Source organism: Phoxinus phoxinus (assembly GCF_949152265.1).
Source record: "Phoxinus phoxinus genome assembly, chromosome: 5".
In the NCBI taxonomy this organism is placed as follows: domain Eukaryota; kingdom Metazoa; phylum Chordata; class Actinopteri; order Cypriniformes; family Leuciscidae; genus Phoxinus; species Phoxinus phoxinus.
In genome coordinates, this window is record NC_136880.1 from 40,140,960 (window position 1) to 40,165,532 (window position 24,573).

The window sequence follows — 24,573 nt, forward strand, 5'->3', positions numbered from 1 at the left end:
TCTTTTCTTTTGCTTAAAAATCTTATTTTTATATTTTTCATATATCTCATATAACATTCACACCGCAGAGAAGGCCGTTTCGCTATCCTTCTCTGATGTTTCCAAACGCTCAAGGTTTTCGCAGACTATTGCTCATCATAACCGCGCGCGTTGATTTTTAAAACCACATTCGTCCTCCACACGTTACCAGTTATGTGTATATCATTTGACGTATTCATAGTGACCAAAAAAAAAAAAGAAAAATCAAAAATTAAACCGAAGAATCACAGTATCAATAATATTGTAATTCATAAGAAAACCAACAGAACCATACACAATTACGAAAAAAGTGATTTTTTTTCTCTTTTTTTTGCCAAAGATAGTGTACCACAGACGTTTTGTACATAAGCAATAATGTGTATACGTATTTACAAATATAAATATACACAATCAATTAAGTTCAGCGCATAAATGCTTTCCCGTCCCTCCACCCTCGTCCTCCCACGTTCACACCGGAATTTCGTTCAGAAATTGTTGAGCGAAAAATGTATGTTATGACAATAAAATAAAATAAACTGCATAAACAAATAATGATTTGTGTGCATCTGAGCCGCTGGATGACGACGATACCCGCGAGTCTACGGCCCGGATTCTGAATTGATAAAGTATCTGTTCATGAGCGAAAAAAAAGATAACCGCGCACTAATTTATTAGATCGCGAAGTTAAAACGAAACCGGGAAGAAAGATAAAAGATAACAACCATGGGGGAAGGAAGCAATGCAATAATTTTCAACTCTAAATGTGGAAATCTGCAGAACAATACCTATCGTATGTGTATAATCCTGTTTCGCGCACATTTAAAAATCCTTAACGCTGTCTCTTACCCATCATTAACTCGACTGCTCTTATAATTTACTTTATATTCTGTTGCAGTAGAAGAAGCTATAGTTACTTATCATTAAAAAGTTTTTAAAATGATCATCTCAGCAATATACACAGATTTATTTATTTTCCTCTCTCCCTCACGTGCTTTTTGCTTATATAGGCATTCTTACACTATTTTCGTTCATTATCATTTTTTTTGTCTGATTTTTTGTTGATTTTTTTTTTTGCATTTGCGATGCTCTCACATGAAGTTTACATTCATCAATGCGAGTTGAAGACTAGCCTCGTCGGGAGAATCATCTCTGCGAGTGAAAGGTTCTCCACACCATCAGTGGAACCCGCTGGATTTCTAGAATCCGCCGGAATCCTCAGAATTCTAGAAGGATCCAAAGGATCCGTTTCGGAACTTCTGGCACCACAGCACTAGTCCTTGTGTCCATGTACAAGTATGTAAATATGTTATGATTTTTTTTCTTTTTTTTTTAGTCATTTGTCTTTTTGCAGGGCTGTGAACACCACATTTTTCCATTCATCCTGGCAGAATTCCCGAGAAACACTCGGAGCAGATGATGTGATTGGAGCGAGTGATAGTACAGGAAGAGGAAGGAACGTCACATCCAGTTTTTCAGGCCAGCGCATCACAGATCGTTCTCATCGTAGCTCCGCCAATCCAACATTTCCTTGAAATACGCAAACGTTGGGAGTGGCGAGTCGGAGTCTAACGCCCTTTGTCAAATCCAAGCCACGTTTTGGTGGTCAAATTTGATAAAAGGGAAAGAGGCCTTTTGACGAGAGCTGCCGGGGCTAAGCGGACAGACTTTGGCAAACAAATAAAAAATAAACGATGAGTCCGTTACGATTCCGCTGGACATAAAGAGAAAAACTCTGGAAGCTGAGAAAGAGAAATGAAAAGAACGGTGTGTTTTGAAGGTGTACATGATGCCTGTGTGTGTGTGTGAGTGTGTGTGTGTTGTGGACGTAGGTGTGCGCACGCTCTGTGGGTGCCTGTTCTATGCTGATTCGTGAGAGCGGTGTCGGACTCGTCACGTCTCACACCAGGTTGTACTCCTTCAGGTTTAGCTGCAGGATGGTGTCTTTCACCGCCGCGAACACAAAGCGGATGTTCTCCGTGTCGGTGGCGCAGGTGAAATGCGAGTAGATGATCTTGTCGCTGTCAGGGTTCAGATCCACAAACATCTTCAGGATGAACTCCCGTGCGGCCTGGGCGTCCCTCTGGGGCCCTGCAAAACAAGGTGTGCATGGAGTTAAAGAAGAGTCCATCCTTCCTGTTCATTTACACCACAATTAAGAGTTTTCTATATGAATTTACTTTGAAATGTAATTTATTCCTGTGATCAAAGGTTGGGGGAGGTTCAGCGAAAAGAGGAGCGTGTTCCAGCGCAAACGTTCCCTGGCGCTATTTTGCAGTTTGAGAAAACAAATCCGCCACTGACCAGGAAAAACCTAGTCTAAAGACAGTGGCGCGTTATTCAGATGCTATTTTAAGGACGCATGCTTGGCCATAATGTAGTGTGTGCACAACGCACATACACTTTGCTTCTCTCTTCTATACAGACGCAGCCATTTTTGCAAACCATACATAGTTACAAAGAAAAATATTACCACACGAGGGAGATCATTGTGGTGTCCATGAAGATGTGAAAAAAAATAGGCATAAATCTAGCTTACACATTTACCCAAATTATTCAGGCTAATTGTAGTAATGACGGATCAAACCTGTTTTATCAATAGTGGCGAGACACATCGGTATTCAAGGACATCTGACAAAGTGGGTTGTCCGTCAAGAACCAGGAAACAAAAATTTGAAGACTGCGAAAAAAATCACCTTTACCATCATGTAAATTGCGTGCGCTGGCAAACCCGCCGTTATAATAGCAATCCGCCATGGAACAAGCGCGCCGGCTCTTAAAGGGAATGTGAGATGACGCTCTGATTGGTTTATTTCACGTTACGACCAAACCACACCTATGAATAATGAAGCTACTTCAGACCAACACATTTTAGATTTCCGAGATCCTCCCACAAAGTTACTTGCGTTTCGCGTTTGATACTTGCGTTTCAGATTGTTAAAATAGGGCCCTTAAGCCACTTTCACACAGAGATTCCAGAAAATACATGTGTCCCGGGATCGTTTGATTTTGGTTCATTCACACTGCCAGTGATTTTCCGGGATCTGTGAGTGTGTTCACACACATCCCGGTAAGATCCCGTAAAGACACGTGACGTCAGGATGAGACGTGTAGCGAACGCGTCGAAAACATGTACACTAACGCATCGCGTACCGTTCCACAAAGCTGGCGAGCGATCTCAGCTTCAGTGCGGATAGTAAGGAGTTCCTGGTCTCTGCTTCATTCCAGTTTGCAGAATTTTTTTCCTTCTTTCTTTGTTGATGACGGACACAAACTTTCTTCTAAGAGCAGCAGAGTCGCGCGATGGCACGTGCGTCATCACTACGAAACACCCCTTACGGCATTGATTACGTCTTTTGTTCACACAGAGCGCGTTCCGGGACTGATCCCGGCAATGTTACTCGGTCCCCAACCCGGGATCGATCCCGGCATCAATCCCGGGACGTGTTTGCGTTCACACAGAAGTCACTCTGGCAATTTCCCGGGATCAACACGCTGTGTGAAAGGGACTTCAGAGTCATTGATTTTTTACATTACAGTACTCAATCCTGCTTTATATTTTTTATGGAAAACGTGATAATTTGTTTCAGGATTCTTTGATAAATAAAAAGTAAAAAAAAAAACAGTAAATAGTTTGTTTTATAACATTATAAATGTTTTAATGTCACTTTTGACCAATTAAATGTGTCCTTGCAGAATGAAAGTATTCATTTCTTTAAAAAAACAAACAAAGAAAACTTACTGTATAGTTTATATAATGTGCTGACAATAGAAATTTCCATGACCTTTAAAGATTGTATTACTTTAAATAACTTTTTTAGGCCTGGACATTTCCTGATGTTCACCCTGTACCCAGATAAAAACGATTTCTGTGATTAGCAATATTGCAAGATAAGTAGTGTAGTATTTCATCCAATATCTGGCAATTAAGAACAATTTTCTATTAAAAAGTTTAAATTACACTGCTTTATTCTGTCAATTAACTCTAAGAACTCATGGCAGATCTGTATTAACATTAGTTCTGAGATTTTGACCAGCATTTTTACAGCTGTTACGCTCTACATGCCTTCAAACATGCCAAGGAAAAGCTAATAATATCATAAGCTACTAAAACACATGTATGCATTGGTACCGTCTGCATTAAACCAGTCTATGTGAAAAACTCTGTACGACAGGAAGAAGACCTACCATCAAACTCTGGGAAGTAGTCGACCAGGTGGGAGTAAGAGATCTTCTCCTCCAGCAGGTCCTTCTTGTTGAGGAAGAGGATGACAGAGGAGTTTTGGAACCATGGATATGTGATTATCGTCCTGAACAGAGCCTTGCTCTCCTCCATACGATTCTGAACACAGACACAAAGAATGGATCATAATATATGCACAGTGAAACAAAACAAAAAAACACTCACCCACACACACAGGTAAAGGTAAACACATCTATAGTAAAATAAAGCTGTGGCGGTTTGAGAGCTGCTCACCTCATTGTCCGATTCTACCAGAACCTGATCGTACTCGCTCAGAGCCACCAGGAACATGATGGATGTCACATTCTCAAAACAGTGGATCCACTTCCTGCGCTCTGACCTCTGACCCCCTACATCAACCATCCTGAGAAACAAAGAGAGCGGGCGTTTGCATTATTGATTGGTTACAGACATTATATGCATTAATAATTAATTCTGTGCACAGTATGCAAATCTTCTGTACGCATGGAAGGACCTTGTCAGCATGCTAAAATTCACAGCACACAACCAGAACACGCTGCATATGTATCCCATAATGCAATGCGCTCAACCTGACTTTAGTTTCAAGTGTGCCGAATTCACTGAAAGCGATATCTTAACTCCTTTATTTCCTCCTTGACTTAAGCAAAATGAGTGTATTTATTGCTGAGATGACAGCTGGATATACTGAATCTACAACATAGCGAGGTATTGTGACAACAACATAGCATAGTACTGTTTTTTATCACTGAATAATGTGCACTTTTCAGTTTTACATACTCTTTAAAAAATAGTAGGCAGTGTACAGCATATGTATGCATATACTGTACTGAATACATTGGACCATACCTTATGCATACCATGCAATATATACTGTATACTAGCTACTATTTAAAGAAAGTCAAACTGTAGTATGCTACGTTGTTGTCACTTGACCCTTATTATGTTAAAGGATTAGTTCACTTAAAAAAAAAATAATGACAGTGTCAGTGCCGCTTCAAAGGGCTTTAAACGATACCAGACGATGAATAAGGGTCTTATCTAGCGAAACTATCGGCCATTTCAAAAATAAATAAAAAAGTTTAAGTTTTATAAGCACAAATGCTCGCCTTGCTCAGGTCTGTGATGCGCGTTCTTGCCATCACGTAATACGCAATTACGTTGAAAAGGTCACGCTTCACCAAGTCAGTGTTTACAAATGTGCGGAAGGATGACCATTTACACATATTCAAATGTCTTTGTGTCAGTTTATCGTTTAAAATGCCCATTGCGTGTGCGTATCCTGGGTGTTGTAATATTAAAAAGCCTAAAAGAACATTTTCGTCAGGACAGAATTTTTTTACTTTTCATAGAAGCGTGACCTTTACAACGTAATTGCGTATTACGTGACGTCACGAACGCCCATCACAGAACAGAGCAAGGCGAGCATTTGTGCTTATAAAACGTAAACTTTTTTATTTATTTTTGAAATGGCCGATCGTTTCGCTAGATAAGACCCTTATTCATCGTCTGGTATCGTTTAAAGCCCTTTGAAGCTGTCATTTGGACCTTGAACCCTTTGGGACCCATTGACGTCCATTATATGGAGAAATGTTTTCATCAAAAACCTTAATTTCTTCTCAACTGAAGAAAGAAAGACATTGACATCTTGGATGACATGGGGGTGAGTAAATTATCAGCAAGTTTTTTTAAAAGTGAACTAATCCTTTAAATCCAGCAAGTCCAAGAATCATCTTGCACATACACATCCAATCACCTAATTAGTCAATAAAGATAAACAGTGTGCATATGCATAATGCGCAAACAATAAAAGTAGTATGCTAGCATGCTATTCTGAACATAGCCATAGCCCTAGATTTCAGTAACATGGTAAATGTGTGCAGGTTTACGCGGCGCCCCCTAGTGGAGTCCGAGCTCCAGTCCTGAGCCAGCAGTTCACAGAGGGGCCTTTGATAAATGAAGCCCTCTAGGATTGGCTGCCCAAAATAAAGCTCCTTCAGATAGAAGCGTCCTCATTTCCTTCAGCCAGGGGCTCGGTGACCTACTTCTGAACATACACACGCTCTTTAATGTAGGACGAGTCTCCACATTCACTCCGCACTTAGCGAACTTTGGCAGGAGGACAGACAGAGAAAGAGAGAGAGAGAGAGAGAGAGAGAGAGAGAGAGATGTGAAAAGATAGAGAGATGGCCGTGCGCACTCGGTTTTTTTTTTTTCTCTTCCGGTAAGCTCGACACGAGGTGTGCGTGCGGGTTTAAGACAGTTTTACAGAGATTAACAACCACAGAGCTGATGGTATTCATTTATGGAGTCAATATGGCAAAGAGGGCAGAAATAATCTGGTGTGTGTTTTGATGAATTTTCATATCACGTACATACAGTAGGAACGATTCAAAAACACACTGTGAGTCTCATCAGCGTCTTTCATAAGCGGGACAGATTTTAAATGTGTGGGTGCACTAGATACGAAAACTTTCCATAAACTTATAGCAATTTTGTCATGAAAGTTCAATAATTAGGTCTAAAACGTTGTTGCAAAATCTATGAATCTAGGTTACAGAAAATGTAAAAATGCACACTTAATATATATATTTTTTGTAATTTTAAGGAGTTTAAATTTTAATTCACATTCTTTTGAAAACACTCATTTTGGTTTTAAACTAGTTTATTTAGCTAGTTTTTGTCCAGATAGGCCACACCCTTGGGTCATGAATATTAATCACATTATATGATGTTTGCCCTCACTAATTTACATTCTCATTTATTCATTTAGCAGATGCTTTTATCCAAAGAGACATACAAATGAGGACAACAACTAAAGTGACTCATCCTAAGGAGGAAATAACATGAGAAGTCTGCAATACAAAGTTTCAGATGTTGTCTAGAAATTAAATTTGCGGAAGTTGTTTGGATTACAATTTACCACTTGTGCATTCGTTTAACAGTAATGTGAGTACATTTGTGAGTCAGCTCAAAATTTAGCATCCATCTTTTCACATGCAATAGAAAGTCACTCTGTGTGCATCTCACAACAGTTCCTATACGAGCCATTTATAGATTATCATGACAGAATATGCTAATTGAAGATAGTTAACTCCACATCAGCAACATAAATTCATCAACTAACCATTCAGAGACGTCCTGTTGCTTCAACATGTTGTCACTTCTTCTTGAGTCTCTCCATCTTTGTCTGACTCCGTTTTAACAGTAAAGGCAGAACAGTTTCTGTCATTTTAGTGTGTGTGCGTAACTAAAGGTAATCGCAGCTCCTAACACACATGAGCTCTTGAAACCCCGCCCTCTGCAGCAGCTCATTTGCATTTAAAGGGCCAGGCACAAAACGGTGCGTTTTGCAAACCCTCAAAAAGTGACAACTTTAACATGCTATATAAAAATATCTGTGCTAGATGTTATTTTAACTGGCGACAGTTATTTTGTGCTAAAACTTCACACACACACTCTGGGGACATCAGAGATTTATTTTACATCTTGTGAAAAGGGCATTTTACCACCCCTTTAACTGGCAAAACACTGCGGGCAGGAAAAATAAACCTCTTTAAAATATAATGGTCATCTTTCAAAAGTGTAACGTTCCTACGCACCTGTGTGCACTACCGATCAAATGTTTTTAATTAAAGAAATTAATACTTTAATTCAGCAAGGATGCATCCAGTGGCACCGCAAACCTGCTCAATCACTTCCATCTCGTAGGGGTGATTATTAATTATTAGGGCTGTCTGATTGGAAGAGATTTTGAAGGGGAACGGGAGAGCTTCACTCCGACGAGGCGAGTGAAGATTATCTATACTACGGAGAGTATAGAGGTTCGCTGTTTGTTTAAAACAGCAGAAGTGAAACATTCTTATTTGAATGTTTTGAAATTATTCTTATTTCTTTTGATTATTTAAATTTCTTCTATGTAAAGCACTTTGAATTACCACTGTTTAGCTTTGCATTTACTGAATGAGCACTGTGCCACTGTTCGTCCGACTGTTTGCACTGTATTTTATTTTCTAAACTGTTTTAATTATTCTTATTTCTTTTATTATTTATGTAATTATTTTAATATCTTCTATGTAAAGCACTTTGAATTACCACTGTGTATGAAATGTGCTATATAAATAAACTTGCCTTGCCTTGCCATTAAATTGATCAAAAGTGACAGTGAAGACATTTATAATGTTACAAAATATTTAAATGCTGTTCTTTTGAACTTTCTATTCCTCGAATAAGCCTGAAGAAAAAATGTATCACGGTTTCCACAAAAATATCAAGCAGCACAACTGTTTTCAACATTGATAATAATCAGAAATGTTTCTTGAGCAGCAAATAATCATATTTCTGAAGGATTGTGACACTGAAGACTGGAGTAATGATGCTGAAAAATCAGCTTTGCATCACAAGAATAAATTAGATTTTACAATATATTCAAATAGAAAACAGGTATTTTAAATTGATATATTATTTCACAATATCACTGTATTTTTGACCAACTTAATGCATGCTTGGTGAGCATAAAAGACTTCCTTTAAAAACATAAAACAAACTTTTTAATACTCATTTAAATGTGTGCTTCAGCCGACGACAGTGTGTCTCTCTCAAGAGAAAACTGAAAATTGTTTTGTGGGTTTTGATGGCTCAATAAAGACAAATCAATTGAAGAATACAACTTTGACTGATGTGGGGTGTGACTGGATCTTTGTAGGTCACACTAGAAAGTCATCTTCAGCTCAGGAAAATATTAATAACTCTCCAGCGGTGGATGTATTCTCGATGCTAACCTACATTTCAGTGGGACAAAAAAAATCATTTCCTAAATTTCAAAGGAAAGCTGATTAATAATTGCCCTGTTTCTTCTACCTGAAAATGATGCTTTGAAGGTCGAACGGGTATTCAATAATCCCTGTGGTCGGGATTCGAACCCTCAGAACATCCTGCTGGGTGGGAAGGTAGGAGGACTCGGAGATACGATCCAGATCAGTTAGATAGCTACAGAAAGAGAAGGAGAGAGATAAAAACATCATTAACCCCTGTGGTAAAGGAAGTTTCCAGACGTCCCAGTCAGCAGATCTCAGCGGATGCTTATTATGGTGTCTTGTGAGACAACCTAAAGAACACAACGGCTAAAAAAGGGAAGACAAATGTTTTTTTTCAAACTAAGGTTTTTATTTTCAGACGTATAAAATATTCCTGATGAATAGAAATCTCTTTATTGACTTATTTGATTTGAATGAAGAATGAAGAGAATAAAAACACTACAGGGGCTTTCGCTCCAGAGGAACATTTTCATAGTTTCTATAACTATTGTAACGGATGTACCTGATTTTTGGTGTGTTTGCTCCACGCGAATTGGGAATGATTTTAGGGTTATTTCACATCTGTAGTTCGGTTCATTTGGTCCGGACCAAGGGCGAAAAATTATACTTTGTGCCATTTTTCAGGCGTTTTGGTTCCTTTTCACACCACACTGATATTGCTCTGGTGCGAATCAGTTGATGAGTTGATGAAACGAACCAAAATACAGTCATGTGATAACATCACTCGTTGGCCGGATGTGTCTTGAAAGTATTTCCATAACTGCACTTCGATTGGTCAAAATTTACGTGCGGGAAAATTCACACAGAATCTATGAAACGATGAAAAAGATGTCGCTGTTCTTGTGAGTTTTTGAAAGTTGGGACATAATATGGTCATCAGACCAAATTTCTATGAGGCTCCGCACCTCCTCACAACTCCAAGTTTGTCTGCGAGCTGCCATGCTAAAAGTGCAAACTGTCAACAAACATCCCATAATGCACAGCACAGCTGACTATGGCGGCTGGTTTAATCCAAAAATGCGCAGTTCTTTGGCAGTTGGGTCTGTTCGAGGTCAGATCACGTTCTCACCACAAACGAATCGCTCCAGAGACAAGAGTTAAAGGATAATTCCGGTATTTAACACCTTGGGCCCTATTTTAACGATCTGAAACGCAAGTGTCAAAGCGCAATGCGCAAGTAACTTTGTGGGCGGATCCCGGCGCTGTTGCTATTTTCCCGGCGGGATACACGACTCTTGCGCCCGGCGCAAATCTAAAAGGGGTTGGTCTGAAGTAGCTTCATTATTCATAGGTGTGGTTTGGGCGTAACGTGAAATAAACCAATCAGAGCGTCCTCTCACATTCCCTTTAAGAGCAGACGCGCTTGTTCCACGGCGGATTGCTATTATAACGGCGGGTTTGCCAGCGCGCCAGGAGCAGTTCACAGCCGAGGAGGCCGACGTTCTCGTCAGGACCGTAAAACACAGAGAAGTGACATTGGGCTTAATTCATTTGCTTGCCCAAATTAGCTTCGGTTAAACAGACATATCATTTGGGTAAATGTGTAGCCTAATCTAGATTTTTTTTTTTTTTAAATCTAGATAGATCTTTTCACATCTTCACGAACACAACAATGATTTCCCTCGTGTGTTAATATTTTTCCTTGTAATAATGTATGATTTGCAAAAATTAAAACTGCTGCGTCTGTTTATATTAGAGAATCAAAGTGGATGCGCGTTAACACACTACATTATGGCCAAGCACGCGCCCTTAAAATACCATATCACTAACGCGCAACGCGCCACTGTCTTTAGACTGTTTTTTTCTTGGTCAGTAGCGCAATTGCTTTCTAAAACTGGAAAATAGCACCATGGAAGTTTTGCGCCGGAACACGCCTTCTCTTTGCGCTGAACCGCCCCCGCGAGCGCAAGTTCATTCCCTAATTTACCGACGTGCGTCTGTGGAGGGAAAAGTCCGCTGTGCGCGGGTGCAAAATAGGAATGATACATGCGTCGGTGTTCAAAGTCAATTGCGCTGGGTGCAAGATAGGGCCCCTTGAGTCTATATTGTAGTTTGTTTTGGATGAACAAGAGTGGTGGACAACCTTTTTTTGACAATAGTTCCTCTCTCGAGTTTTTGACTATAATAGAATTGGCCATGGACCCATTTAACATTGGAGTCAATGGGCATGTCCGAAAATGTCATTAAAACAGCCAATAATGTTCGTTTACAAAACTGTGAAACTCACCGAGTGGTTAGTGGTGTTCGTTGATGATTATAAACAATATATCGTCGCAATATATGATTCCAATCCGTTTATTTTGCTATAGTGGAACTATTTTTTCAGACACTTCACAACTGTGTAACTTCCGCTCAATATTTGAATCTGAAGCGTTAGCACACTCCCGACCACTTGATGGCGATAACCGATGTTTATGTCTCGCGGGACACTCACGGTCACAGTCGAGTTCAACTTCATATTGCACTGGTCAGGGGTCACGTCTTTCAATATGGTTAGAATTCGCTTACTCTCCCGGAGCACAGTTGCTCTGCTCGCTAGCCTTATGAGAAACGGAAGCGAGCAAAAAGACTACATCGACCAAATGTAAACAGCCCCCTTTCCGTTTCCGGTAGCGCATTTATATTAACGAGCACTCAGTCCTTCAACAGAATTCAATGGGATTTTACAAAATGACGAATAAAACACGACAGAAACTGTATTTCGCAACACTTTTTGTTTCTGGAACATCAACTAACACCACTAATCACTCGGTGAGTTGCACAGTTTTGAAAACTAATGTTAACACTAATGTTTTAATGACATTTTCGGACATGCCCATTGACTCCAATTTTAAATGGGTCCATGGCCAATTCTATTATAGTCAAAAACTCGAGAGAGGAACCATTGTCAAAAAAATGTTGTCCACCACTCTTGTTCATCCAAAACAAACTACAATATAGACTCAAGGTGTTAAATACCGGAATTATCCTTTAATTGAAAGCGTACCGCACGCTTGTTTGGTCCACTTTTGGTGCGCACCGAGTGCGATTGCTGCATTCACACCTGCCCAAACCAACCGAACCACGGGAGACAACGAACTCTAGTGCGATTCAACAGAAATAAATGAGGCAGGTGTGAAAGCACCCTAAGTTTATGGGGAACTAAATTAGCTCCTAGAAACTACCAGTGGCGTACATGTACATTGATTGGCCGAACGCATGCCATACAAAACAACGACACCCGACATTTTTAAGCCGTGTAAACACACAGTTTACATATACTTACTCCACGGACATGGAAAACAGCGATAAGACATAAACATACAGAAAGCTAAAGTTAATGGCATTTACCTGTCACCATTGTCTGCAGCGTTGTGTTCTATTCTCAGCCTTGATTTTACATGTGAAACTCCAAAAATTTGAATTTCGTGCAAAAGTTAATTTATTTCAGTAATTCAACTTAAAAGGTGAAACTAATATATTATATAGACTCATTACATGCAAAGTGAAATATTTCAAGCCTTTATTTGTTATAATTTTGATGAGTATGGCTTACAGCTTATGAAAACCCCAAATTCAAAATTAGAATATTGTGAAAAGGTTTTTATAAGCTGTAAGCCATAATCATCAAAATTATAACAAATAAAGGCTTGAAATATTTCACTTTGCATGTAATGAGTCTATATAATATATTAGTTTCACCTTTTAAGTTGAATTTCTGAAATAAATTATCTTTTGCACGATATTCAAATATTCTGAGTTTCACCTGTATGTAGCACTGGAGATTTCATCTCTTAGCCCTCCTTTTTACTCTTTAAATCGCATAAAGCCCAGGACACACCAAGCCGACATCAAAGAACTAGAGACGATAAAAGTTGACTGTGTTGTCGCCTCTCGTCGACTGCGTCTCGGCCAAAAAGCTGCGCTTGAACACACCGAAAGGACTAAAGGCGACTGTCCGATAACACGTGTGTTCTGCGCCTGCGTGTAAGTAAATATCTGTCTATATCGGCAGGTATCAATAGTCCATTTTCGTCATTCAAACCGAAACTAGGACTGCAGAAACTAACCGTAAAACAACTATTTTAAATATCAATCACTATCAAAATATCAGAATATAAAATTCTTTCCATTAATGTAATGCAAAAAAGAATAAAGAAATAAATTGTAGTCATTTTAACACAAAATTGCATAATTTTTTTCTTTTTTTTTTCTGAATTGCATATTATTCTGAATAGTTTCATGTGACAAATTTAATGAGGGTTTTTGTCTGACACTACTTTTCTCGAAATAGTATGTATGTGGTATGAATATATTGCATAGCACGTAAAGCAGTAAGCAACAATAAACACACCGCAGTCTGCTATAATGTTGTCACATGACCTCATTATGTGGCATGTTTAATTCAGAAAAAAATGCTAGCATCTCTGAAATAAATACTTTAAATGAGATGTAACCATCTGCATCCCGTTTTACCAATTAAACTGCAATGTAATGTAGCATAATTAAACATAATTTTATAATTAGAATAATTAAACTATTATAGATTATATCTACAGAACTGAAGAAATAAACAATTGAAACTATTAAATCAATAATCAAACAGAACAGGTCTGACTCATTTGTGTGAACTGGTTCATTAAAGAAAAAAATATCCACTGATTCATTTTGTTTCTTTTGCATTTTGAAGCACAATATGTAGTAAAATGCTGTGGTTTGTCACGGTTGTCGACTCTGAACGAGATCAGAAATGTATTGAAATATTATATAAACGAGTATGTTTCTAGTTTTGTTAGTTGATTGTGTGTAAATCTCAGTTCCCTTTCGTAGTCACTTCGAGTTACGTCGAAATGACGACGAATGGGGTTCGCTTAGAAGCCTATCCTCTTCGAATATTAATAAAACGAGCCAATGGCAAGCAAATGCCATGGGTCTGCTGAATTTGCATAGCGTAACTCCGCCCCACAGTGTGGGTATATAAGGAAGTGAGCCGGCAACATGCAGATATGTTTTCGCTTTCGGAGCCAAGTTTATCCTTCACTCCACAAGCCATCCTGAGTATCATCTCTATTCCTCTTCGAGACGAGCTTCCCTCCAGGTGTTGGTGTGACAGCGAGTTCCAGCGAGTGCACATTCCCTGCGATCTGAGCAGTGATCTGCCAGTGTGTGTGTGTTCTCTCCCTGGTCGCTTCAGCATCTGCGGGGATTTCTCCTTCTCTCTAAAAGAGCAAGCGCGTGGCACGTCTTTTTAAAGATGCATCGCCCGTGCCCTTCTGGTTGTGGTCACTGGCTGTCTGATTTAGATGGGCACAATCGCTGTTTTGCGTGTTTGGGCTTAGAGCACGCCAAAGCAGCGCTTGTGGATGACTCATGTTTTCATTGCGGAAACATGACCATCGCGACACTACGGTCGAGACTCAGTGATCTCGAAAGAGTGAGAGTCCCCTCATCCACACCCCGATCTACCCCCTCTAGTAATAGAGCTGGTACTTCGGCTGGTGGCCAGGGTGACCTGAGGGTGACGGTGTGGCAACAACAACCGACGATTCGTCCTCGGGCCACATCCCCCTCTCAAGTGCCGCAACCCGCGAGCCGACCAGATGATGCGCTCGATCAGTCCCGGCCAACGGTCGGCGGCGGACCGAGTGCGCCGTCTGGCGCTCCTAATGACGATGCTATGTCGATCACAGCATCACAAGGTGGGCAGGAGTCCTCGGGAGATGAGGGGTCGGCTGTGCTGCCGCCTCCGGGCGCGTCAGCATTGCCCGATCCTGATCCCGAGCTGACGGCCATGCTTTCCCGGGCAGCCGCGAGCATCGGGTTAGAGTGCAATCCGCCACCCTGCCCCGAGCGCTCGCGTCTGGACGATTGGTTTTTGGGCGCGGCCGCCGATTCACGTCGGCGTCCAACCCCAATGCCTTTCTTCCCGGATGTGCATGAGGAGGTCTCGAGGTCCTGGAAGACACCCTTGTCTTCCCGTGATCGCTCGGCGACCTCCTCCGCCTTTCCTCCTCTCGATCAGGCGGCTGTTTACGGGTACACTGGGGTGCCTATGGTTGAACGCTCTGTTGCGATGCAACTGTGTCCACAGAGTGCTTCTTCCCGTGGTGATCCTAAGCACCCCTCCAAGGCCTGTAGGTTTTCGTCGACCCTGGTGGCGAAGACCTATAGAGCTGCGGGGCAGGCAGCCGCCTCATTGCATGCCATGGCCACTCTGCAGGTCTACCAGGCCCAGATGCTCAGGGACATGCACGAGGGGAGGACTGACCCAGGGCTCTTCAATGAGCTGCGTGCCGCCACTGACCTCGCTCTCCGGGCGACGAAAGTGACCGCACGCTCCCTGGGCCAGGTGATGTCCACTAGTGTGGTCCAGGAGAGACACCTCTGGCTCAACCTGGCCGATATGAGGGACGCTGAGCGGACTCGTCTGCTTGACGCCCCCATATCCCAGGCTGGCCTCTTCGGCGGAGCGGTTGAAGATTTTGCCCAACAGTTTTCAACCGCCCAGAAGCAGACTGAGGCTATTCGTCATATTCTGCCCCGACGGCCCGCTGCTGCCTCCACCCAGCCGTCGGTTCAGACGCCTCAGCCTGCTCGCCGCCGAGGGCGCCCTCCCGCGGCTCCCGCCCCTCCCGCACGGCCCCAGCAGCAGCCTTCACCCGGGCCGCGTCGTGGAGGACGCCGCAGGCAGGCGCCCCAGCCCTCTCCAGCCCCGCGCCCCGCTAAACGCCAGGCCAAGCGGCGCTCCTGAGACGGGCTGCTCAGAGATGGCCATCAGTTCTTCTCAGGAGATGGTAGCAGGACCACTCCTTCCCCCGGTGGAGGGCCGGGGGAGAATCCTTTGTTCTCCACTCCCCGCTGCTCACCCACGGGTGGGCAGCACCCTAATGTGGTTAAAGAAAGAACTGATATCCCCATCTCTGAGCCCCCAGAAGGGAATGACAGTGCGCGCCGCCCACGGGCCCCGCCGCTCTCATCCCCTTCTGTCGCCAGACCCCTGCCAGAGCACGCCCCCGTGGAACGCTGGTCCTTCCCTGGCTCCCTCTGGCAGGACGCGGCTAATGACCGTGCCCCCACACCGGGCCGCTATGCCACCCACGTCCGGGCCGGTCATTCCGCTTCGCTGCACCCCCGCGGGGACGTCTGTCGTCCGCATGACCCCGCTGGCACAGTCCTTGGGAGCCTGGTTAGAGCTTCCCAACCTGTCCCGCTGGCTCGCGCGGACCATCAGGCTCGGCTATGCGATTCAGTTCGCGCGGTCTCCTCCCCGCTTCAGGGGAGTCCGCTTCACTATGGTCGGTGGCAATGCCCCTGTCATGAGAGCGGAGGTCGCCACCCTGCTGGCGAAGGGTGCGATCGAGACTGTCCCTCCAGCCGCAATGAGGTCCGGCTTCTACAGCCCCTACTTCATTGTCCCCAAGAAAACCGGTGGGTTACGACCAATCCTGGATCTGCGCGTCTTGAACCGTTCCCTTCACAGGCTTCCGTTCAAGATGCTCACGGCCAAGCGCATTTTCGAATGTGTGCAGCCACAGGATTGGTTTGCAGCGATCGACCTGAAGGACGCCTACTTTCATGTCTCCATTCTTCCTCGACACAGGCCGTTTCTACGGTTTGCTTTCGAGGGGCAGGCATACCAGTACGCGGTCCTCCCATTCGGGCTGGCCCTGTCTCCTCGCGTCTTCACGAAGGTCGTCGAGGCAGCCCTTGTGCCGCTACGGCAACACGGGGTTCGCATCCTGAATTATCTCGACGACTGGCTAATCCTAGCTCACTCTCGGGACCAGGTTTGCGAACACAGGGACCTAGTGCTCCGGCACCTAGTCCGTCTGGGCCTTCGGGTCAACTGGGAGAAGAGCAAACTTTGCCCCGTGCAGAGGATCTCTTTTCTCGGTATGGAAATCGACTCGGTCGCCATGTGCGCGCAGCTTACGAGCGAGCGCGCGCAGTCACTGCTGACTTGCCTGAGACAAATCCAGAGCAAGAGTGCGGTTCCACTGAAACTTTTTCAGAGGCTCCTGGGGCATATGGCATCTGCAGCCGCGGTAACGCCGCTCGGATTGCTTCATATGAGACCGCTTCAGCACTGGCTTCACGATCGAGTCCCGAGGTGGGCATGGCACCAGGGCAAGCTCCGAGTACCAGTTACTCCGACCTGCCGTCAGACCTTCTCCCCGTGGACGAACCTCAGCTTTCTACGGGCCGGAGTGCCCTTAGAACGAGTTTCCAGGCATGTTGTTGTGTCAACGGATGCCTCCTCCACGGGCTGGGGTGCCATGTGCAATGGACATGCTGCCGCGGGCTCCTGGACAGGACCCCACCGCCTATGGCATGTCAATTGCCTCGAGTTGCTGGCAGTACGTCTCGCTCTGCACCGCTTCCGGGCGCTGCTCAAGAACCAGCACGTACTAGTCCGATCAGACAATACCGCGACAGTAGCGTACATCAACCGACAAGGTGGTCTACGCTCCCGCCGTATGTCGCAACTCGCCCGCCACCTCCTCTTATGGAGTCAGAAGCATCTGAGGTCGCTTCGAGCCATTTATATTCCGGGAGACCTGAACTGTGCAGCCGACGAGCTCTCACGGCTTCAGCCTCTTCCTGGAGAATGGAGACTCCATCCCCAGGCGGTCCAGCTGATTTGGGATCAGTTCGGGGACGCACAGGTAGACCTGTTTGCCTCCCACGACTCGTCCCACTGCGCCCAGTTTTACTCCCTGACCGAGGGCACGCTCGGCACGGACGCTCTGGCGCACAGCTGGCCCCGGGGCCTCCGCAAATATGCGTTTCCCCCAGTGAGCCTTCTTGCACAGACCCTGTGCAAGATCAGGGAGGACGAGGAGCAGGTCATATTGGTTGCGCCGCACTGGCCCACCCGAACCTGGTTCTCCGAACTTGTACTCCTCGCGACAGCACCTCCCTGGCCAATTCCTCTGAGGAAGGACCTCCTTTCTCAGGGACGGGGCACCCTTTGGCACCCTCGTCCCGATCTCTGGAACCTCCACGTGTGGCTCCTGGACGGGACGAGGCAGGTTTGAGTACCCTACCACCAGCGGTGGTGGCTACCATCACTTCCGCTAGAGCGTCGTCCACTAGACATGCCTACGCGTTGAAGTGGAACCTCTTCGTCTCTTGGTGCTCTTCTCACTCAGAAGACCCCAGATCATGCCCGATCAGTGTCGTGCTTTCCTTCCTGCAGGATGGGTTGGAGCGAAGGCTGTCTCCCTCCACCCTGAAAGTATATGTTGCCGCTATCGCCGCACATCACGACGCAGTTGATGGTAAGTCCGTGGGAAAGCACGACCTGGTCATCAGGTTCCTGAGAGGAGCGAGGAGACTACAGCCTCCTCGCCCTCCTCTCGTTCCCTCTTGGGACCTCTCAGTGGTACTAACTGCCCTGCAGAGTGCTCCCTTTGAGCCTCTGCAATCAGTGGAGCTTAAGTTCCTGTCAATTAAGACAGCGCTCCTGGTTGCTCTGGCCTCCATCAAGAGGGTAGGGGACCTGCACGCATTTTCTGTAGACGAAGCGTGCCTGGAATTCGGGCCGGCCTTTTCTCACGTGATCCTGAGACCCCGGCCTGGATATGTGCCCAAGGTTCCCACCACTCCCTTCCGGGACCAGGTGGTGAACCTGCAAGCGCTGCCCCTGGAGGAGGCAGACCCAGCCTTGGCATTGCTCTGTCCAGTACGCGCCCTCCGTGCTTACGTAGACAGAACGCAATGTTTCAGGACCTCAGACCAGCTCTTTGTCTGTTATGGTGGGAAGCTGAAGGGAAGGGCTCTCTCCAAGCAAAGGTTGTCTCACTGGATAGTGGACGCCATTGCTTTGGCTTACCAGCAGCAAGGTCGACCGTGCCCCCTTGGTGTGACGGCCCACTCCACCCGGAGTGTGGCCTCCTCTTGGGCTCTAGCGCATGGCGCCTCGCTAACAGACATCTGCAGAGCTGCAGGCTGGGCGACACCCAACACATTCGCCAGATTCTACAATCTCCGAGTGGAGCCAGTGTCCTCCCGAGTACTCGCTTCAACCAGCCGGTGCTAGGACCCGCTCAGGTGTCTTCGCTTGCTCGCCATTCCACTCCACGGACTGGATACGTGCGATATTCTCCTCAGGTGAGCCTGATAAGCCCTGAGTTCCTCCAGCGCTGTTGACGTCAACGCCAGAGTTATGCCTCCGGCAGCTTTCGCGTTGGCTAGGTGCCACCATGTGCATGGTTCCCCCGCTGGGCGACCCCCACGTGTGTATTTCCACTGTAAGCCTCCTTCGAGCATGTGTCTTTCCCTTGGCAAGCCAGTCTGCCACCCCTGGGGTTGAAATACTCCACCCTACGGGCTGGACACCCCAGTGTTATCCGTATGCACCCCCCTCCGGGTCATATGTGTTTTCTTAAGTCCCCCCCCTTCGGGCGGGCACTGATTGCATATTTCCACTGTGATATGCTTCCCAGTGTACCTTGGTATTCCTGTGTTAAGTAGGAGTCCTTCGTCCGTGCTAGTCTCACGACAGGGAGCTCAGACTTACGCAGGGCACTGGAAGACAGCCGAGGTGGCGTGATTGGACTGGGAACCCCATTCGTCGTCATTTCGACGTAACTCGAAGTGACTACGAAAGGGAACGTCTCGGTTACGGATGTAACCCTCGTTCCCTGAGTAGGGAACGGAGACGTTACGTCTTCCTGCCACTTCCGCTGTACCGCTGGAACAGCCTGAGTTCAGCTTGGCTCCTTCAGCGAAGAAACATATCTGCATGTTGCCGGCTCACTTCCTTATATACCCACACTGTGGGGCGGAGTTACGCTATGCAAATTCAGCAGACCCATGGCATTTGCTTGCCATTGGCTCGTTTTATTAATATTCGAAGAGGATAGGCTTCTAAGCGAACCCCATTCGTCGTCATTTCGACGTAACGTCTCCGTTCCCTACTCAGGGAACGAGGGTTACATCCGTAACCGAGACGATATTTCTACTGTGCCGATGTGACCTGTATTACCCCAACAGACCAGCAGGGGGTGTGATTCACATGATGCCAACGACTCCAAGCTTCATGCATTTGTGTGTGTTAATGTGGTGAAATATGCACTGCCTCCATGTTTTATTGGGCCAGTAAAAGAAATAGGACAAGACTGACTGCCGCCAAACTGTTCAATTAGATCATCAGAGAGACAGCGGACACAAACCCATTCAGAAAAAGGACCACGAAACACTGAAGCGCGTTCTTTGAGAGATTAATTGATTTGTGTGTGTTGCACAAGCTGGAAGACATGTTATTTCTAAGTAGAAATTGATTTGTTCCCTTCTTATTCCAGATTTAATAACATATTGGATATTGGCTAGCATTAAAGAAATAGTTCACCCAAAAATGGCAATCCTTTTACTTCGGGTGTTTACTTCAACTATCGGTTGTTTCTTTCTTTCACTGGAACAACTGAGGATCATTTTTTCCCGAAATTGTATTGGTCATTTTTCCACACAATTACAATGAATAGGAATGCAGGCTTTCAAGCTCTAAATGCACCATAAAAGTTATCCATGTGACTCGCGTGCTGTATTGTAAATCTTCTGAAGTCACATGATTGCTTTGTGTGAGTTATTTACTTAAAAATCATTCTCATTCATCAGAGATCATGAGCAATGGCGATGTAGGAAGCATAATTCAAACTGACCTTTTAAATCAAATCTTTTCAAAGAATCAGTTGATTTAGCTCACAAAATCACCGGTTGATGAATCAGACAGATTCATTTCAAGACTATGAGTGATTAAAGATTTATATTTCAGTCTGTTCCCCACATAAGAGTTTAGAGCTGAATGATGACGGATTTCCAGATGAACAAACATTTCTCAATGGAGTAACTTGCACCGATGATCATTTACAATATGACCAGTAATGTGTTAAAGGGGTCATGACATGAGAAACCAAATTTGCCTTGATCTTTTGGTATGTAAGAGGTCTTTGTACCATTAAAACGTCCTGCAAGTTTCATAGCTTAAGACGTCCTCCCCATTATAAACGAATCATTTATTTAATCAAGCTCTAAATACAGCTCGTTCTGGATCCATGGTAAGAAGTGACGTCACGGTACGAAGTGACGTACCAGCGTTTGCATATGACCGCCTCCAGCACAAGACAACTATGCTTTAAGCGCAAGACAACTACGCTCATTTCGTATCATTGTCGCGCCCGCGCGCCGCGCCTCACAAGTGTTCAGTCGACGGACAGCGAGTGGGTCTGTGTACAGGGAAATTACGATGCCGCAGATGTGCTGTTCCTGGCTGTGGACAAACAACATCTTTGAATACGCTGCGAAAGGGAAGTCAGGGAAAAATGGATGCACTTTATTTTTTGTGGACGTCTCAGTCACAGCAGTGTTAGTTTAAGCGTTTGTTCTATACATTTTAAGGATGACTGTTTTGAGAACAAATCCCAAAATGATGCTGGCTTTGCCAGAAAACTGTTGCTCAAAGATAAGTCCGTGCCGACTATTCTGGGCTCAACAACGACGACGCAAACTGTAAGTAATGTATTTAAAACTTTAAACTACTTTTTAAATACGCTGAATCCGCAAAGGTTCTGGCTGGGGGCGTTAATAATTGATGCATAGGCACTGACGTTAGCCAATCATAACAGTGGGCGTTAACACTGAACTCTTAAAGGGGAAACACCCCCAAAACAGACTGTTTGAATCAGAGGATGAGAAACAGGGTGGGAAAAGGTCATAAATCACTACATTTTAAAAGTTTTTTGTAAAAAAAACTATAGTAATACTATAATTGCACCTAAGGGAACATAATAATAAAATAAAAAACCCATGTCATGACCCCTTTAAGAAAGTATGTTGACTTTTCTTTTTTAGAGATACAATATGATATAAATATTTGACATGGTTTAAACACTGAATAATCATATTGTATTCAACACAGAGATGATACTCACTATTTCGTGGAGTCTGACAGCTGGTACTCTCGGCGTCTGTCGTAGGCCTCTCGAATGCCTGGGTCTGTCCAGAGCATCTTTATGGCATTAATGTACGGGTGGTCAAATGACATCACCTTCTCAATGTCCACCTCCTTCACCAGCATAGCGTTAGCCTGCAGTCCAGAGCAGATCAACAGTTTAAGACAAACATATAGATAACAACAGCAATGCAATAGGGCAGTTGCCATTCCATGTGAAAAAGAAGTGCACTTAATTGTACTCAATGTGCACTTGTGTACTTCAAATATTAGAAGTATATAAAAAAAAACATACTTGAAGATAACAGAATATTAATGAAATAAAAGGCCAATTAAGTGTACACGTTCATGACTGTTTCTCAACACAGTTAAAGGATTAGTTCACTTTCAAAAAATGTTTTGCTGATAATTTACTCACCCCGATGTCATCCAAGATATCCATGTCTTTCTTTCTTCAGTCGAAAAGAAATGAAGGTTTTTGAGGAAAACATTCCAGGCTTTTTCTACACAGAATGGACTTCAATGGCAACCATCTATCCCAATGTTCAAAGAAGGTTCAAATGTCCGTCTCAATGCAGCTTCAAAGTCTCGACACGATCCGAGTCGAGAAATAAGAGTCTTATCTAGCGAAACGATCGGTCATTTAAAAAATAAATAAAAAATGTAGGCTATATACTTTTTAACCACAATTGTTCGTCTTGTGCTGGTCTGCGACGCACCACGCATTACGTCATCTATCTAAGTTATTTTTCTGTGTACTCCGGTTAAAAAAAAGGTAGGGGAGGGCGAAAAACTCCATCTCATTTTCTCCTCCAACTTCAAAATCATCCGACATCTTTGTTTTAATTTATTTTATTATTAGAATTTTTTTTTGTGACCTTTCCAAAGTGATGACGTAATACGTGGCGTGTCGCCGACCAGACCAAGACGAACAGCTGTGGTTAAAAAGTATATACGGTAAATATACGGTACGGTGAAGGGGCGGCAGTGGCTCAGTGGTTCATGTAGGTTGTCTACAAACCGAAAGGTTGGTGGTTCAATCCCCGGTTCCACCTGACCAAGTGTCGAGGTGTCCATGAGCAAGACACCTAACCCCAGCTGCTCCCGACGAGCTGGATCGCCTTGCATGGCTGACACCGCCGTCGGTGTATGAATGAGTGAGTGAATGGGTGAATGTGAGGCAATATTGTAAAAGTGCTTTGGTGGCCATTGGGTCTGTGAAAGCGCTATATAAATGCAGTCCATTTTCCATTTACATGTAAAAAAAAAAAAAAAAATGGCTGATCGTTTCGCTAGATAAGACTCTTATTTCTCGACTGGGATCGTGTCGAGACTTTGAAGCTGCATTGAGACGGACATTTGAACCTTCTTTGAACATTTTAATATTTGGTTGCCATTGAAGTCCATTCTGTGTAGAAAAATCCTGGACTGTTTTCCTCAAAAACCTAAATTTCTTTTCGACTGAAGAAAGAAAGACATGGACATCTTGGATGACATCGGGGTGAGTAAATTATCAGCACTTTTTTTTTAAAAGTGAACTAATCCTTTAAGTACACTTTTAAAAAGTGCACTTTGTAATAATGTCAAATTAAAATATTTATTTTTAATCATTATGTTTAAATCCATAATCCTTTTGTCATACACACTTATTTTGATGTGTTGACTAACCTATATTAAAGCACATGTTAAGTAGATGATGATTTTAACTGTAGTGTGTTACTTCAATTGACATTTAAATGTAATATATTTTCAAAGTACTAAACTGCAACTTCATATATTTAGATATATGACATACAAGTTTTAATAGAAATGGCATTAAAGTGTATTGTTGTCTACCATAAATGCTTGTCAGTACATCCAGCAGTGCAGTTTAACCATATTTCAAAGACAACAGAAGTAATAATGAAATGCAGGGCTCCAGACTGCCACCAAATTGTTGCATTTTGCCACCTTTTTTTCTTCTCGGTGCGAGTACATTTTGTTGGAGGTCGCACTGCCATCACCATGTTGCCCAATTGATAAGAGCTGACTTTTCTGTTGCATTTGAAAAATGGAAAACGAAACGAAAGCAGAACAAAACCTTCCCTTTGAGCTGGCTGAGAGTTTATATAGTTTTTATACCAATATTAAGACAGCGCGGCACGAGTTCGATCACGCGACACCGTTACTACACAGCGCCAGGAGATCAAGTGAGAAAGCGTTTGAATTCGCCGAAAATCGCATTATGAAATAAATGTATTTCTTTAATACACGTTGGCCACAATTATTGGTGTCCCTAGAAATTTTAATGAGTAAAATATATCTGATGCATATTTCCCTTTTATATTTACAATTTTCAGCACACCAGGGTGACTAGGCACATAAAATTATCCAGCCATGACTTCTTGTTTCACAAGAGTATAAATATGAGGAAACACAAAGGCTAAATTCCCTTAATCGTCCATCACAATGAGTAGAAGCAAAGAATATTGTTCTGATGTGCAGCAAAAGATTGTTGAGCTTCACAAAATAGAAAGTGGATGTAAGACAATCGCTAAAGCATTGAAAATTCCCATTTCCAGCATCAGGGCAATAATTAAGAAGATGTT

General features: G+C 43.8%; 1 protein-coding gene across 1 annotated transcript in view; it reads right to left on the reverse strand.

The window, feature by feature from the left end:
- Positions 1–351: 351 nt before the first annotated feature.
- Positions 352–24,573, reverse strand: part of gna11b (guanine nucleotide binding protein (G protein), alpha 11b (Gq class)) — a 53,653-nt gene continuing 29,431 nt past the window's right edge. Inside the window, exons 3-7 of the mRNA XM_079612825.1 lie at positions 21,966–22,120; positions 9,098–9,226; positions 4,493–4,622; positions 4,204–4,357; positions 352–2,106 (exon numbers count right to left, since the gene is read on the reverse strand). Of these exons, the coding sequence (XP_079468951.1) occupies positions 1,916–2,106; positions 4,204–4,357; positions 4,493–4,622; positions 9,098–9,226; positions 21,966–22,120 (759 nt within the window). The 3' untranslated portion in view covers positions 352–1,915. The remainder of the gene's footprint in view (positions 2,107–4,203; positions 4,358–4,492; positions 4,623–9,097; positions 9,227–21,965; positions 22,121–24,573) is intronic.